The sequence below is a fragment of the Palaemon carinicauda genome, chromosome 10, assembly GCF_036898095.1.
Source record: "Palaemon carinicauda isolate YSFRI2023 chromosome 10, ASM3689809v2, whole genome shotgun sequence".
NCBI classification, from domain to species: Eukaryota; Metazoa; Arthropoda; class Malacostraca; order Decapoda; family Palaemonidae; genus Palaemon; species Palaemon carinicauda.
Genome location: NC_090734.1, coordinates 119563075 through 119575890, shown reverse-complemented (window position 1 = coordinate 119575890; position 12816 = coordinate 119563075). Strand labels below are relative to the sequence as shown.

Below are 12816 nucleotides of genomic sequence, written 5' to 3'. Positions count from 1 at the left end.
AAACGTTTTACCTTCTTCCCCGTACAGCGACTAGGGACGAGAGTAACGCGAGAACAACGTTACCCACTTGAACGGAACGTTTTCTCTCCTCTCTCTCCCTCCGTCTCTATCTCTCTCTCTCTTTCTCTCTTGATTTCGCACCTAAGAGAAGAGCCCAATTATATATCGTCAAAAAAACATGTTATTTGACTAAAGGAAAAAAACTGAAAGGTTTTCCAATAAAAAGTTCCTTTAATTTAGAATTTAAAACATTAAAGCTAAGAAAGAATGAACAAAACGTCAGAATCGATTTACTCTTACTGCAAAGTGAAACCGTGATACACTCTCTCTATCGTAACGATAGAGCGCATGTTGAACGTCCTGAACGTCAACAACTGCGTAGTCTAAAAAACTAAACGTTAGTTCATCTTTGAAAACAGTACGAAGACTATCAAAGAAATTCTTTCATAAAACATTAAATTTAAAAAGTTTTAAATTCTTTAAAGGCTAAATACGATATAACAGGCTCAACATTGATTAACTTCGGTTCCAAGTTAGGACCGCCTACTATCAGGAAAGGTCGCATATAAACAAAACATAAAAATTATCTTTATATGTTTATAATAAATGGAAAGTTAATCGAAGAGGCCTAATAAAGGCGGAGAGATATAAAATATATAGATCTATAACGTGTTAAGCAAAATTACTAAAAACCTAAACACACTTCCGTCTAAGGGAAGGGTCGGCCATTTAAAAGTGAAAGAGAGTCCATACTCTCTTTGTCACCCTAATTAAATCTATCCAAAACGAGTTCAAGTTTTGAGATGAAGATAAAACACCTGCATAGCGAAAGCTCAAAACTAGAATAGTGTACTTCACCAAATAGTTGTGAAAACAAATCCAGTTAGTAACAGCGTATTAGTAGGTCTTGCCGGTAGCCCGACAGAGAGAAAATTGGTTCTTTGTTTACTTGGAGTACTAAGTACCTGCTCGACAGATGGCGCTGTTGATGTACACCCCCACCTGCATAGCGATCGCTGGCGTATTTTTACCGTAGGTTTTTCTGTCGAGCAACAGAGTTGCAGCTTATATGATCACCGGCTAAGTTTAATATTGAAAAATATGAATTATAAAAGCTGAGAATATCCATGTTTTTGCTACCTTCTTTTTATTCATTATCACCAGAATTTTAAAAAAATTATTATTTCAATACCTGCAGAACATTCATTTTGCTTTACATTTTGCAAGTGCAGCTAGGTTGACAAACTCAAAAGTTATAGCGATAATGTTGGGTTTGTATGACTAGCCCTCCTATCTTATACCTCTAGAGCTACCCCAATACTAAATGGCTGCCATCTTGAAAAAGCCATTCTTGTTTGTCCCCACTTGATGTGACAAGCATGGGAGAATCCAATGAATGTGGAGCTTGCAAAATATATAACAATAAATGTGTAAGACTTATTGAAGACTAATGAATTAACAACTTATTCTCTTCATTTACTACCAAAATGACCAGTACAGGTTTTTGGTGGCTCACATCTCACTTCTTGCATGTCTTGTAGTTTATTTTTCAGACTATTGAATTTGTTTAAAATTGCCCATTTTTCATTTCAAACCTCATTCATCTCTAAATTATTTTACTTTCCGCATAATTAGAAATTTTTTCAGTAACTTAAAATTCATTACGGACATGTTTTTCCCTGTTTGCATATACTGGATATTAACACTGACACTAAGTAATTGTTCAGATAAATCTTAAAGCTAATATCTGTAAAAGGATTATAAGTACTGTATACAAACACATGAGTGAATTTAAATAGTAGTTAATCATATTTCCTGAGGGAAAATAATCCAATTATTTGTAACCAGATCACATTAAATGCTTGGCAATTGGTGAATAAAAAGCATTGGTAAAATAATACTATACAGATATTACATACTGTATCATACTTACATGGACATATGAAGCATTGAAATAGTCACTGTTAGGAATCCCCCGGTATTCGTTCAAGATTACCCGTGTATCGTCAACTAAAATGAGGATATTGAATTAACTATGGATGTTTGAAATTATTGATAAACTATTAAATTACATCAATTGTATAGCAATAAAAGTAAAATTAAATCTGCAGAATTATGCACATAGAATAGAAGTGAAGCAGAAATGAGTATCTCAACATAAACAAAGAAAGCTAATATCTTATGATTGAATAACTATACAGTACCTATAAACACACTTATTATCTTAAGATTGTGGGATTTGGTTAAACAACCCTTATGATAATCATATAATAGAAATTTGTCAAAAAAACGGATTTTGAGCGAAGCGAAAAAATCTATTTTTGGATGAGATAGCCATGTCGTCCTAATGGAAGGTTCCTTTAAGTAGCTTCCTAGGGTATATTTGGTTACAGTGATATTCCCAGAGAATTTACCTTTAGGTCTCCAGAATTCTAACTCCTGGTATGAATATCCTTAAAATTTCTCTCAAGGATATCGCATAATATCAGGGGACGTATATCTTGATACGACACATAGCAATCTTCACCCCGAACAGCATTTTCGCTTTGAGGGGGAAAGTGGCAAAAATAGAAGGGGAGCCGTTATCAAGGTACCCTTCCTCCGTTACTACCTTGAGTATCTAGATGGCGCCATCGTCGCCGCCATGTTTTATTCCTGGTAGCGTTGAGCAAGGTGCTACAGATATAGTAGTTTCGGGAGGGATCCTGCCAAGGCCTTTTCTATAAAAAGGAGGGCAGGTCCAACAGGACGACATAGCTATCTCACCCAAAAATAGATTTTTTGTTTCGCTCAAAATCCGTTTTTTGGGCTCAGGCCATGTCGTCCTGATGGAAGGTTACAAGAGTATTATTTAGAATGTACTGTATCTATGGATTTTCCAAATAAGCCTTAACCTCAAGACAATATTTCCTTGGTCACTCAGACCATAGAGACATATGGCATTACCGTTATACGTCATTACTTCTAACCATAAACTATGTTAGTGCTTCCTGCCCCCTGCAGGGAAGTGTCATACTAGACTCAGGAAAAAGTCTCAAGGTTTGCATATACCATATGAACAAACCTAGCAACAAAAGCATACGGGTCTCACTGTATGCGAAGCCAGTCGAAGTTTGTACTCTCACTACAAACAAAGGTTTATATGAGCCACCATAGCATCCAGAGCATACAGGATTAGCTGTATGCAAAATCAGACAAGTTTGTACCCGTGTAGGAACAAAGTATGCATAGGTAGAGAAAGGTTGTATTCATGTTAGAACAAAGTTATCTATTTTGTTCACATGTCCATATGCAGATTATTAAGGGTCAAATAATACTCACGCATATCTTTATTCATTCAAATTTGGGGCGAAATAAGACGCAAATACCAATAAAATATTTATTGGTAATCAATAAATAGTAATTCAACATACATAACATAGCGTTAATAAAATGCTAGTGAATGCAAAAGAAACATATAACAGAGACAAGACCAGAAATTCTTACTTCACCTGAAAGGGCATAATAATTAATGCCACAAAACTGAAAATTTAATAAATTTTCTAATATACATTTCTATGAATGACTGTCTTTTCACACTGTGTAAAAAACACATGGCACAAGTGTTATCTCTATGTTTCTTCACCTTTAATAACTAGAACAGTCTATAGTGCCACCTTGGTGACACTTAACTTTACGTGTTGTACTGTGAGGTGTCAACACGTTCACCCGATTCTTAACAGTCCCAATCAATTCACTGTTCCTCGCAGCGCTAAGCGACAGGTTTCAGCACACTACCTGCCACCACTACATACCTTTTCAACTCTTGCACTTGCTTCGCGTAGTGTTCAAGCAATACTCTGGATGATTTCCATCCAGTACACGAGTGAAGACGCTCAAAATCCATGTATTGGAAAAAGTTCAATGGCGAAGCAATTTTACTGGGATCATGACCTGTGGGTGTACTGTCAGGATCTGCTCGGCGAATGAAATAGGTGATCTTCGCCCTTAGTTGTTTTAGGGATAAGTTTGAACCCGAGGTTTCTCCTTTAAAGAGCTGTCCTCCCCTGAAGTCTGAAGTTCTACGAAGATAGACCTTTAGACACTCTACTGGACACAGCGAGACATCTTCCTTCAGAGGGCAGATTCTCCAGGGACCCCACCTTTTGGTAGGTAGCTCGTTCCTGGCGAGAAACGTTGGGTCAGGGAAGAGATTCAGTTCTCCCGCTTCTGTGAACTGAATATAGCCCTCATCCCTAGAAAGGGCCACTATTTCACAAACTCTTGCCCCCGAGGCTAGAGCAAACAAGAATATAACTTTCTGGGTTATGTCTTTCAGAGAGCAATCCTCATTGTTCACTGTTGAGGCAAAGTGTAGGACCTTATCCAAGGACCATGAAATGGGCTTCGGAGGTGCTGCAGGTCTAAGACTAGCACAGGCCTAAGGGATCTTGTTAAAGATTTCATTGGATAAGTCTACTTGAAAGGCGTAAAGCAGGGGTCTAGTCAAGACTGACTTACACGTTATCGTGTTGGCTGCTAAACCTTGTCCATGAAGGTGAATAAAGAAGGATAAACAGAAATCTGTTGAGATCTCTTCTGGTCTTCTTGCCTTGACAAAAGTAACCCACTTCTTCCAAGACGACTCATATTGCCTTCTGGTAGATTTAGACTTTTATTGTTCTAAGAAGTCTATACTGTCTCTCAAGATCCCAAACCTTTTCTTGACTGCTAAGGAGAGAAAATCATGAGATGAAGGTTTTGGGTCTTCTGTAATGAAGCAAAGACAGGCGACTTCTGTACTTGTTGAGTCAGAGCTGGGTCCGGCAGAGGGACCAGCCTCAGCTTCAATTCCAATACTAGAGGGAACCAATCGCTCTTTGGCCACTTGGGAGCCACTAGGGCTGCCGTTCCCTGAAAGGATCTCAGCTTGTTGAGGACCTTCAACAGAAGGTTGGTTGGAGGGAACAAGTAAATGCAGGTCCATCTGTTCCAGTCGAGGGACATGGCATCCACCGCTTCCGCTAGAGGGTCCTCGTATGGGGCCACATAACGAAGTAGTTTCTTCTTGTTGCTCGTCGCGAAGAGGTTGATTTGCAGTTCTGGGACTTGACGTAAGATGAAGGAGAATGATCCTGTGTCTAGGGACCATTCTGACTCTATTGGCGTGAGCCTGGATAGAGCATCCGCTGTCACATTGCGGAACCCTTGAAGGTGAACTGCTGGTAAGTGCCATCTCTTCTTTTCCGCCAAGCACAAGATGGCCAACATCACTTGGTTGATTTGGGGTGATCTCGAACCCTGACAATTCAAACATCTCGCTATCACCTCGCTGTCCAGAATCATTCTTATGTGGACTGAATGGCGAGCGGACAATTTCTTCAACGTGAGAAAGACTGCCATGGCTTCCAAAATGTTGATGTAGAAAGTCTTGAATAGAGAGGACCAAGTCCCTTGGACTTTCCGTTGATGAGAGTGACCTCCCCATCCTTCGTTTGATGCGTCCGTGTGGATGATGACTGAAGGTAGAGGTGGTTGCAAAGGCACAGACCTCTTCAGGTTATTGCCCTTCGACCATGGCTTGAAAAGTGATTGTAGTCGAGTCGGTATCGGTCTTCTTAGATCTCTTCGGGCATTTGATGCGTATCTTCTCCAGACTCCTGATGCATCCTTTAGCTGTGCTCTTAGCACCGGGTCGTCATTGATGCAAACTGAAGGGAGCCCAGCACTCTCTCCTGTTGGCGTCTTGATATCCGGTCGGATTTCAGTAGTCTCTTGACAGATCCCGCTATCTCTCTCCTCTCTTTGGTGGAATAGAGAGACGGTGTGACTTTAAGTTCCAATGTATTCCCAGCCATTGAAACTCCTGAGCTGGAGATAATCAAGACTTTTTGACGTTGATCTTGAATCCCAGATGTTCCAGGAACTGGATCACTTTCTTGGATGCTTGCATGCATTCCGTCCTGGATGCTGCCCACACCAGCCAATCGTCCAGGTAGGCTACCACCTGGACACCTTCTAGGCGTAGTTGTTGAACGACTGCATCTGCAAGCATTGTAAAGATCCTTGGGGCTTTTCTTAGTCCGAAGGGCATGGCTCTGAAGATGTATTTCTTCTTCTGTAACCTGAATCCTAGGTAGGAGGAGAGTGGGCAATTGACTGGAATATGCCAATAGGCATCTGCCATGTCTATCGAGACTGTGTATGCCCGTTTTGGCAGCAGGGTCCTTATGTGTTGAAGGGTTAACCCCTTCCCACTCAGATGACGCAACCGCTTGCGAGTAGGCTAAACCAGATAAACCCAAAATCTAATATCACAATCAGAGTATGCTTCTCATCATTATTTATGTTTCTTTATTGATTATAATGTATATATGAAAGTTTATGTATGTGTGTATATATCTATGCATGAATTTCTATATATATGTATGTGTGCATGTAGGTACTCGGAAACTGTCTCTATGTACAGTATATAGCTATATCCGTGATTTATAAATGTTTTCTTTTATCATATACTTTATGTATGTATGTGTTTCTGGGTTTATATATACGTTCCTATATACACACACACACAAATATATATATATATATATATATATATATATATATATATATATATATATATATATATATATTAGGGAAAGATAAACGAGCTTTCCCATCAGTATGAGTAATAAAAAAAAAACATGCAGTTCACGTGTGTTTACTGGTTTCCATATCAGAATAGTTTTTTTTTCAGGAAAATCTTTTTTGTACTGATCTGCCGTTTTATTTATTCAAGAACACAAAGTGACTATCATTTCTGGATCCATAAAATATTCAAATGCCAAGTCAGGTGAAGGAAAATCATCTTGAGACAAATAAATATCCATCCCGTGACTGGGATCGCTGAGGGAAGGAGCAAGATCTGGCCGAGAATCATCAAAGATGTCAGACAATAACCGCCAACCTTCTTCTGTGACTGGCTCAATATCGCAAAATAATTCGCAATCACTTACTGATTGCACACTATCTGATGTCTCACTTTCATCAACAGATTCCCCTGGTACATACATTTCATCTGAGGAATCTCCAGAGTCACTCATGACTAAAAAATAAGAGCGGAAATTGATGAAGAAGCAACCAGAATGATAATCAAAAGAATTCTACAGTTGCACTAATTTGTCTCTATGCGAGTCGACGTGTCTGCCTGAGTGATAAATAACGGGAAAAGACGAAAAGATTGAAATACTGAGCTCCCATTGGTGAAATATGATGACGTCTCAATTCCGTCACTGAGACGTCACGAGATGCCTTACTCCTTCGCTCTGATTGGCTATTGGGCGGAGCTTATGTTCGACAGAGGAGGAGAGAGCATACCCCAGCAACGAGAAGTCTTCAAATACACAATCCCAACACACCAGCTCTCAGTACAAAAGAGAGAGTGGAAGGACGTATTACGCCTCGTTCTGGTATTTCTTGCTGGCTGTCAAATGACGTAGTACGGTACGTCCTGGGTGGGAAGGGGTTAACATCCTGAACTTGTAGTTTTCTATAAACTTGTTGAGTGGCGACAAGTCCAGAATGACTGAGTTTCTTGGGAGCACAAAACAGCCTTCCATGGAATTTGATGGACTTTGCCCTCCTTATCACCCGTTTGCTCAAGAGTTCTCGGTTATATTCTTCCAGGACGGGGGTGGAGTGTTGGAAGAATTGAGGAAATGATGTTGGAGCTGTCCTCCAGCTCTAACCTAGTCCGTTCTTGATTAGGCTGTGGGCCCAGGGATCGAAGGTCCAGCGATCCCAAAATATTTGCAGTCTTTCTCTTACCGGAAGCGTCTCATTGCTTCGGTTGTCCGGAGGACTTGCCTCCTTGACCACGTTCTCCCCTACCCCCTCTCCCTCTTGAGGGGTGTGTAGAGGAACCTCTATTTGACCCTCTACCTTTAGGGCGAAAGGTAGTGGTCTGCCCCTCATAGGCGGGAGTAAAGGCTGGTGACTGGGTCACCATCTGCTGGGGTACCATCTGGTAGGTGGGTTGGGGTTGTGCCACCATCTGGGGCACCGTGGTCATTGGAAGTTGTTGTTGTTGTCTAACAGGGCGAGAGGGCAACCTTGGTCTCTTTGTCTTCCTCTTTGGTTGGGGACCCTCATCCGGGGAAGTCTTCCTCTTAGCCGACATGCCCCACTTTTGGAGAAGATTCCTATTCTCCGTGGCAGCCTTGTCAACTACTTCCTTGACCACTTCACTCGGGAAGAGGTATTTTCCCCAGATATTGGAAGATATCACCTTCCTGGGTTCGTGCTTCACCACAGCCGAAGCAAACACGAACTCCCTACATGCTCTTCTGGCCCTAACAAAGCCATATAGGTCCTTGACCAGCGTTGCCAAATGTGATTTGGCCACGACCATGAAAATGTCTGGGGATCTATTATCACTTGCCATTGCCTCCAAGGTAATTTGGAGGGACAAAGATGCGGCAAGCCTTTCCTTTGTCTCTTGCTCCCTATGCAAGAGAAAGTCAGACAACTTAGGGAAGTTTTCGCTGAATTGAATTGAATATGGGATTTAGGCATTAAGCCAAGCACTGGGGCATCAAAGGCCATTCAGCGCTATATAACGAAAATCATTCAATCATATCTGTACACTCACACCATTTAGTATCATTTTAACCTTTAATACAAATCGTAACACTTTCATACAATAAAATCTAGATGTGAAATAAATAGGGATTAAAAGGGTAAAATAAATAAATAAATTAATAAAATCAATTATAGCTCGTAATATAACCCAATACTTTGTATAAATTTTCTCAAGTTCAGGGTATTACAGTTTTCCCCCAGTATATCTCTTAACGGTTTGTCCTGGAGTAAATGTGTCCTCCTCTGGAGATTAAAAACAGGACAATCGACTAAAATATGTTTAACATCCATTGTCACTTGACAGGTATTACAAAGAGGGGCCTGTCTCCCTTCCCCACTCTTCATTAAATAATTGTGCGTTGCATGTGTATGGCCAATACGCAGCCTAGTTAAAATAATGGTATCCCTTCTACTTGTAGAATTACAAGATGACCATTTATCCACCAATGGGTGGATTTGTTTCAATTTTGTATTGGTGGTCAGTTCAGACCATCGAGCTTGCCACTTATTTTTACAGTAAAGATGAATCTCACTTTTAAGATCTTTGTAAGGAATACTCAAGGGGGATGGATTACTTAGCCCTGAAGCTTCCTTTGCTGCCTTATCTACTTGTTCATTCCCATCCACCCCAACATGGGCAGGGACCCAACAGAAGTGAACACTGATACTCTTCCTAGATTGCAGAAGTACTAACCAGTCCTGCACCTCTTGTACTAGATGATGGCCTGGCATAATTTGTTTTAATGAGAGTAAAACACTATTGGAATCCGTAAAAATTGTATAAAAACTATTTTGGTTGCCATTTTTAAAAATATGTTGGACTGCGAGAATTATTGCGTACAGCTCAGCAGTAAAAATTGAACAAGAGTATGGGAGTTTCCTTCTAATAACAATATCCCCCACCACAGCTGCACTTCCAACTCCTGCAGCCGATTTGGAGCCATCTGTAAAAACATGTTTCCCATGATGTTGAGCAGCATGATTTAAAAACTCACTTTTCATTACCCTACTAGGTAAGGTATTTTTCCCTCCTGCCGTAAAACATACTTTAACAGGTGGATTACACCAAGGAGGAGACTTGGGATATCCTACCTCTGCTATCTGTGCTGTTAACAAGCCTACTTCTCTAGCATCATTTTTCAGCTGTACTTCCAAAGGCTTAGGCACTCTAGATCTGTTAGGAGCCCGATCTAAAGGCGCCCTAACATATTTACAGTTAAGATTGTTTCTCACAGCAAGGGACCTAGCTAAAAACCTCAAACTCAACTCCTCTCTGCGAATGGAAAGGGGAGGTATGCCAGAATCAACATAGAGACTGTCAATGGGAGATGTTCTGTAAGCACCTGTGCAGATGCGAAGCCCAGCATTGTGAACAATATCAAGTTTTCCAAGTAAAGTCTTTGTAGCTGACCCATATATTTGGCATGCATAGTCTAACTTGCTCAGACACAAAGATGTATAAATTTTAAGCAAAGTTGTTCTATCAGCACCCCAATCAAACTGTGATATCACTTTCAGAATGTTCAGTGACTTCTTAACCCTGATAGATAGGTCATTTATATGGGGACCAAATGTCATTTTCTTGTCGAAAATGACTCCAAGAAACTTGACACTATCCTCATATGGCAAAATACAATCATTTAAGAAAAGGGTGGGGATCTCTTCCCTTTTACAAGTACGAGTAAAGCGAATGGCTTTGGTCTTCTGAGGAGAAAACATGAATCCGCGAGAATTTGCCCATGCGGAAGCAGCATTTATTGCAATTTGAAGATTTTGGCATGCTTGTAGTGCAGATGATCCACTACAATAAATTGCAAAGTCATCAACAAATAGTGATCCTTGTATGCCAGGAGGTATGTGACTAATGAGACTATTAATTGCAACAGCAAACAAGGTCACACTCAATACGCTGCCTTGGGGGACACCTTCTTCTTGCATGTAGGATGAAGATAGTTCTGACCCTACTCTCACTTTAATGGAGCGGTTTGATAAAAATTCTTCAATAAAAGAGAACATATGTCCTCCTATACCCCACGAGGCCAATTGCTTTAAAATACCACCCCTCCAGGTGGTGTCATATGCCTTTTCGAGGTCAAAAAAGACACCCACCACCTGGTTTTGGTTAGAAAAAGCATTTGAAATTTCCCTTGATAACATCAGCAAAGGGTCTAGAGTACTTCGGTTCTTCCTAAAACCAAACTGTCTGTTAGATAAAAGATTTTTTGATTCTAGATACCACACAAGTCTGTTGTTGATCATTCTCTCAAATAGTTTGCATATGCAACTGGTCAAGGATATGGGCCTATAACTAGATGGTAGTTCTGGGTCTTTACCAGACTTGTGGCCTGGAATTACAATTGAAGTATGCCAGGAATCAGGAGATGTATGGGAAGCCCATAGACCATTAAAGGTTTCTAATAAAAATTCCTTGGTATCCACTGGAAGATGTGATATCATTTCATACCGGATGCCATCCTCTCCTGGGGCAGTTAAAGAAGAGCTGGAGATAGCATTTTGCATCTCCTCCATACTAAAAGGCAGGTTAAAAGCTTCAGTATTTGAAGAAGCGGGAGGAACAACAGATGTTGATGCTCTAATTTGTTGAAATGCTGGGGAATAGTTGTCAGCACTTGATACATGAGCAAAGTGCTAAGCAAGAACCTCTGCTACATCTTTGGGGTCAGATATATATCTATTATTTTCCCTTAATATTGGTAGAGGCTTAGGGACGAATTTACCTTGAAGTTTTCTAATCTTGTCCCATATTTCCTTTGAAGGAGTTTTGGTATTAATATTAGATATATATTTCTTCCAAGATGCTCTCTTTGCTTTTTTAAAAATTCTTTTTTGTTTGGCACAGGCTCTGAGATATGCTATTCTATCTGCTAAATAGTTTGTCCTCAAGTATCTTCTGAAGCAAGTTCGGGTCACTTTTCTTGCGTTGGCACATTCTTTACTCCACCAAGGAACTACAGAGCGATGAGGTAAACCGCATGTTTTAGGTATAAACTTGCTAGCATTATCATCAATAATATTTTCAAGATGTTGATAGGCATGCACTGGAGATGTAAATTCATCATATTCTTTATCAGTGTGTGAACAGTTTTCATAAGCTGCCCAGTCTGCCTCATCTATCTTCCATTTTGGTGGACACTGAGAAGGAAGATTATGGACATAATTTAACATTATTGGCCAATGGTCACTGCCATGTAGGTGTTCATTTACTGACCAAAGGTAGTCCAATCGAATGGATGAGGAACAGATTGACAAATCAATGGCTAATGTAGAGTTGTGGAATACATCATACCTAGTTGGAGAACCATCATTCATTAGTATTACATCATTGTTGTCGATTAATTCTTCAACAAGATTACCCCATCTATCGCACACATTTCCACCCCATAAAGTATGCTTTGCATTAAAATCACCCATTAAAATAAAAGGGGCAGGAAGCTGATTGATCAAGTCTTGGAGGTCAGAAAGTCTAAGCCTTCTTGGATTACCAGCATGATCTAAGAGGAAAAGTTCTAAGGATGGTTCAATATATAGCGAGCATAAAGTAATTTTTTTCCCGATATGAGTTCTAACTGCACATGCCTGTAGTGGTGTATTGAGTGGGATTGTTTCAAATTTTACAGATTTGTGAATAATAAAACCTGTACCACCTTGAGCTCTTGCAGCTTGCAAAGGAGAGGATCTACAAAAATGATAATTGAGTCCAGGATTAAATGGTTTGTCACTGATCTTGGTTTCCTGTAGGCAAATTACCTTCGTGTCTGAGTCCCTGGTTAAAGTTTTTATTTGCTCAATGCTAGTACTTAGACCTCTGCAATTCCACTGGATGATAGACATTATCTTTTGTTATTATTTTTCTTTGTCTCATTTGTCTTTTGGGACTTTTCAGATGAAGCCATGTAAGGCCTGGAGATGGAAGGCTTTACTAGGCCACCACTCTTCTTTTCTTTCTTTCTAGGATCTTTATAAGAGTCAACCTTAGGATCATGAGCAGTAGGGCACTTACCTGACTTAGATGAAGGTGAGGATGATGGGGACCTTTTCCTCTTTGGAAGATCTTGTTTTCCAATCTCCATCAAATCAGGTAGAGATTCTGCCTGAGATAATACATTTAAGGTGGTGGAAGCCACATTGGCTTCCTTGGAGGATTGTGCTAGAACTTCAACAGTTCGAGCACTTAACCCAGAAGGCTGGGCTACT

The 12816-nt window shown here is 40.2% G+C and overlaps 1 protein-coding gene across 3 annotated transcripts in view; it reads right to left on the bottom strand.

Annotated features, from left to right (window-relative positions):
- The window catches only part of LOC137648716 (tyrosine-protein phosphatase 10D-like), a 323664-nt gene that overhangs the window by 53470 nt on the left and 257378 nt on the right, over window positions 1–12816 (bottom strand). For all 3 annotated transcript variants that reach the window (XM_068381760.1, XM_068381761.1, XM_068381762.1), the window contains exon 17: window positions 1934–2010. In XM_068381760.1, coding sequence (XP_068237861.1) covers window positions 1934–2010 — 77 coding nt within the window. The remainder of the gene's footprint in view (window positions 1–1933; window positions 2011–12816) is intronic.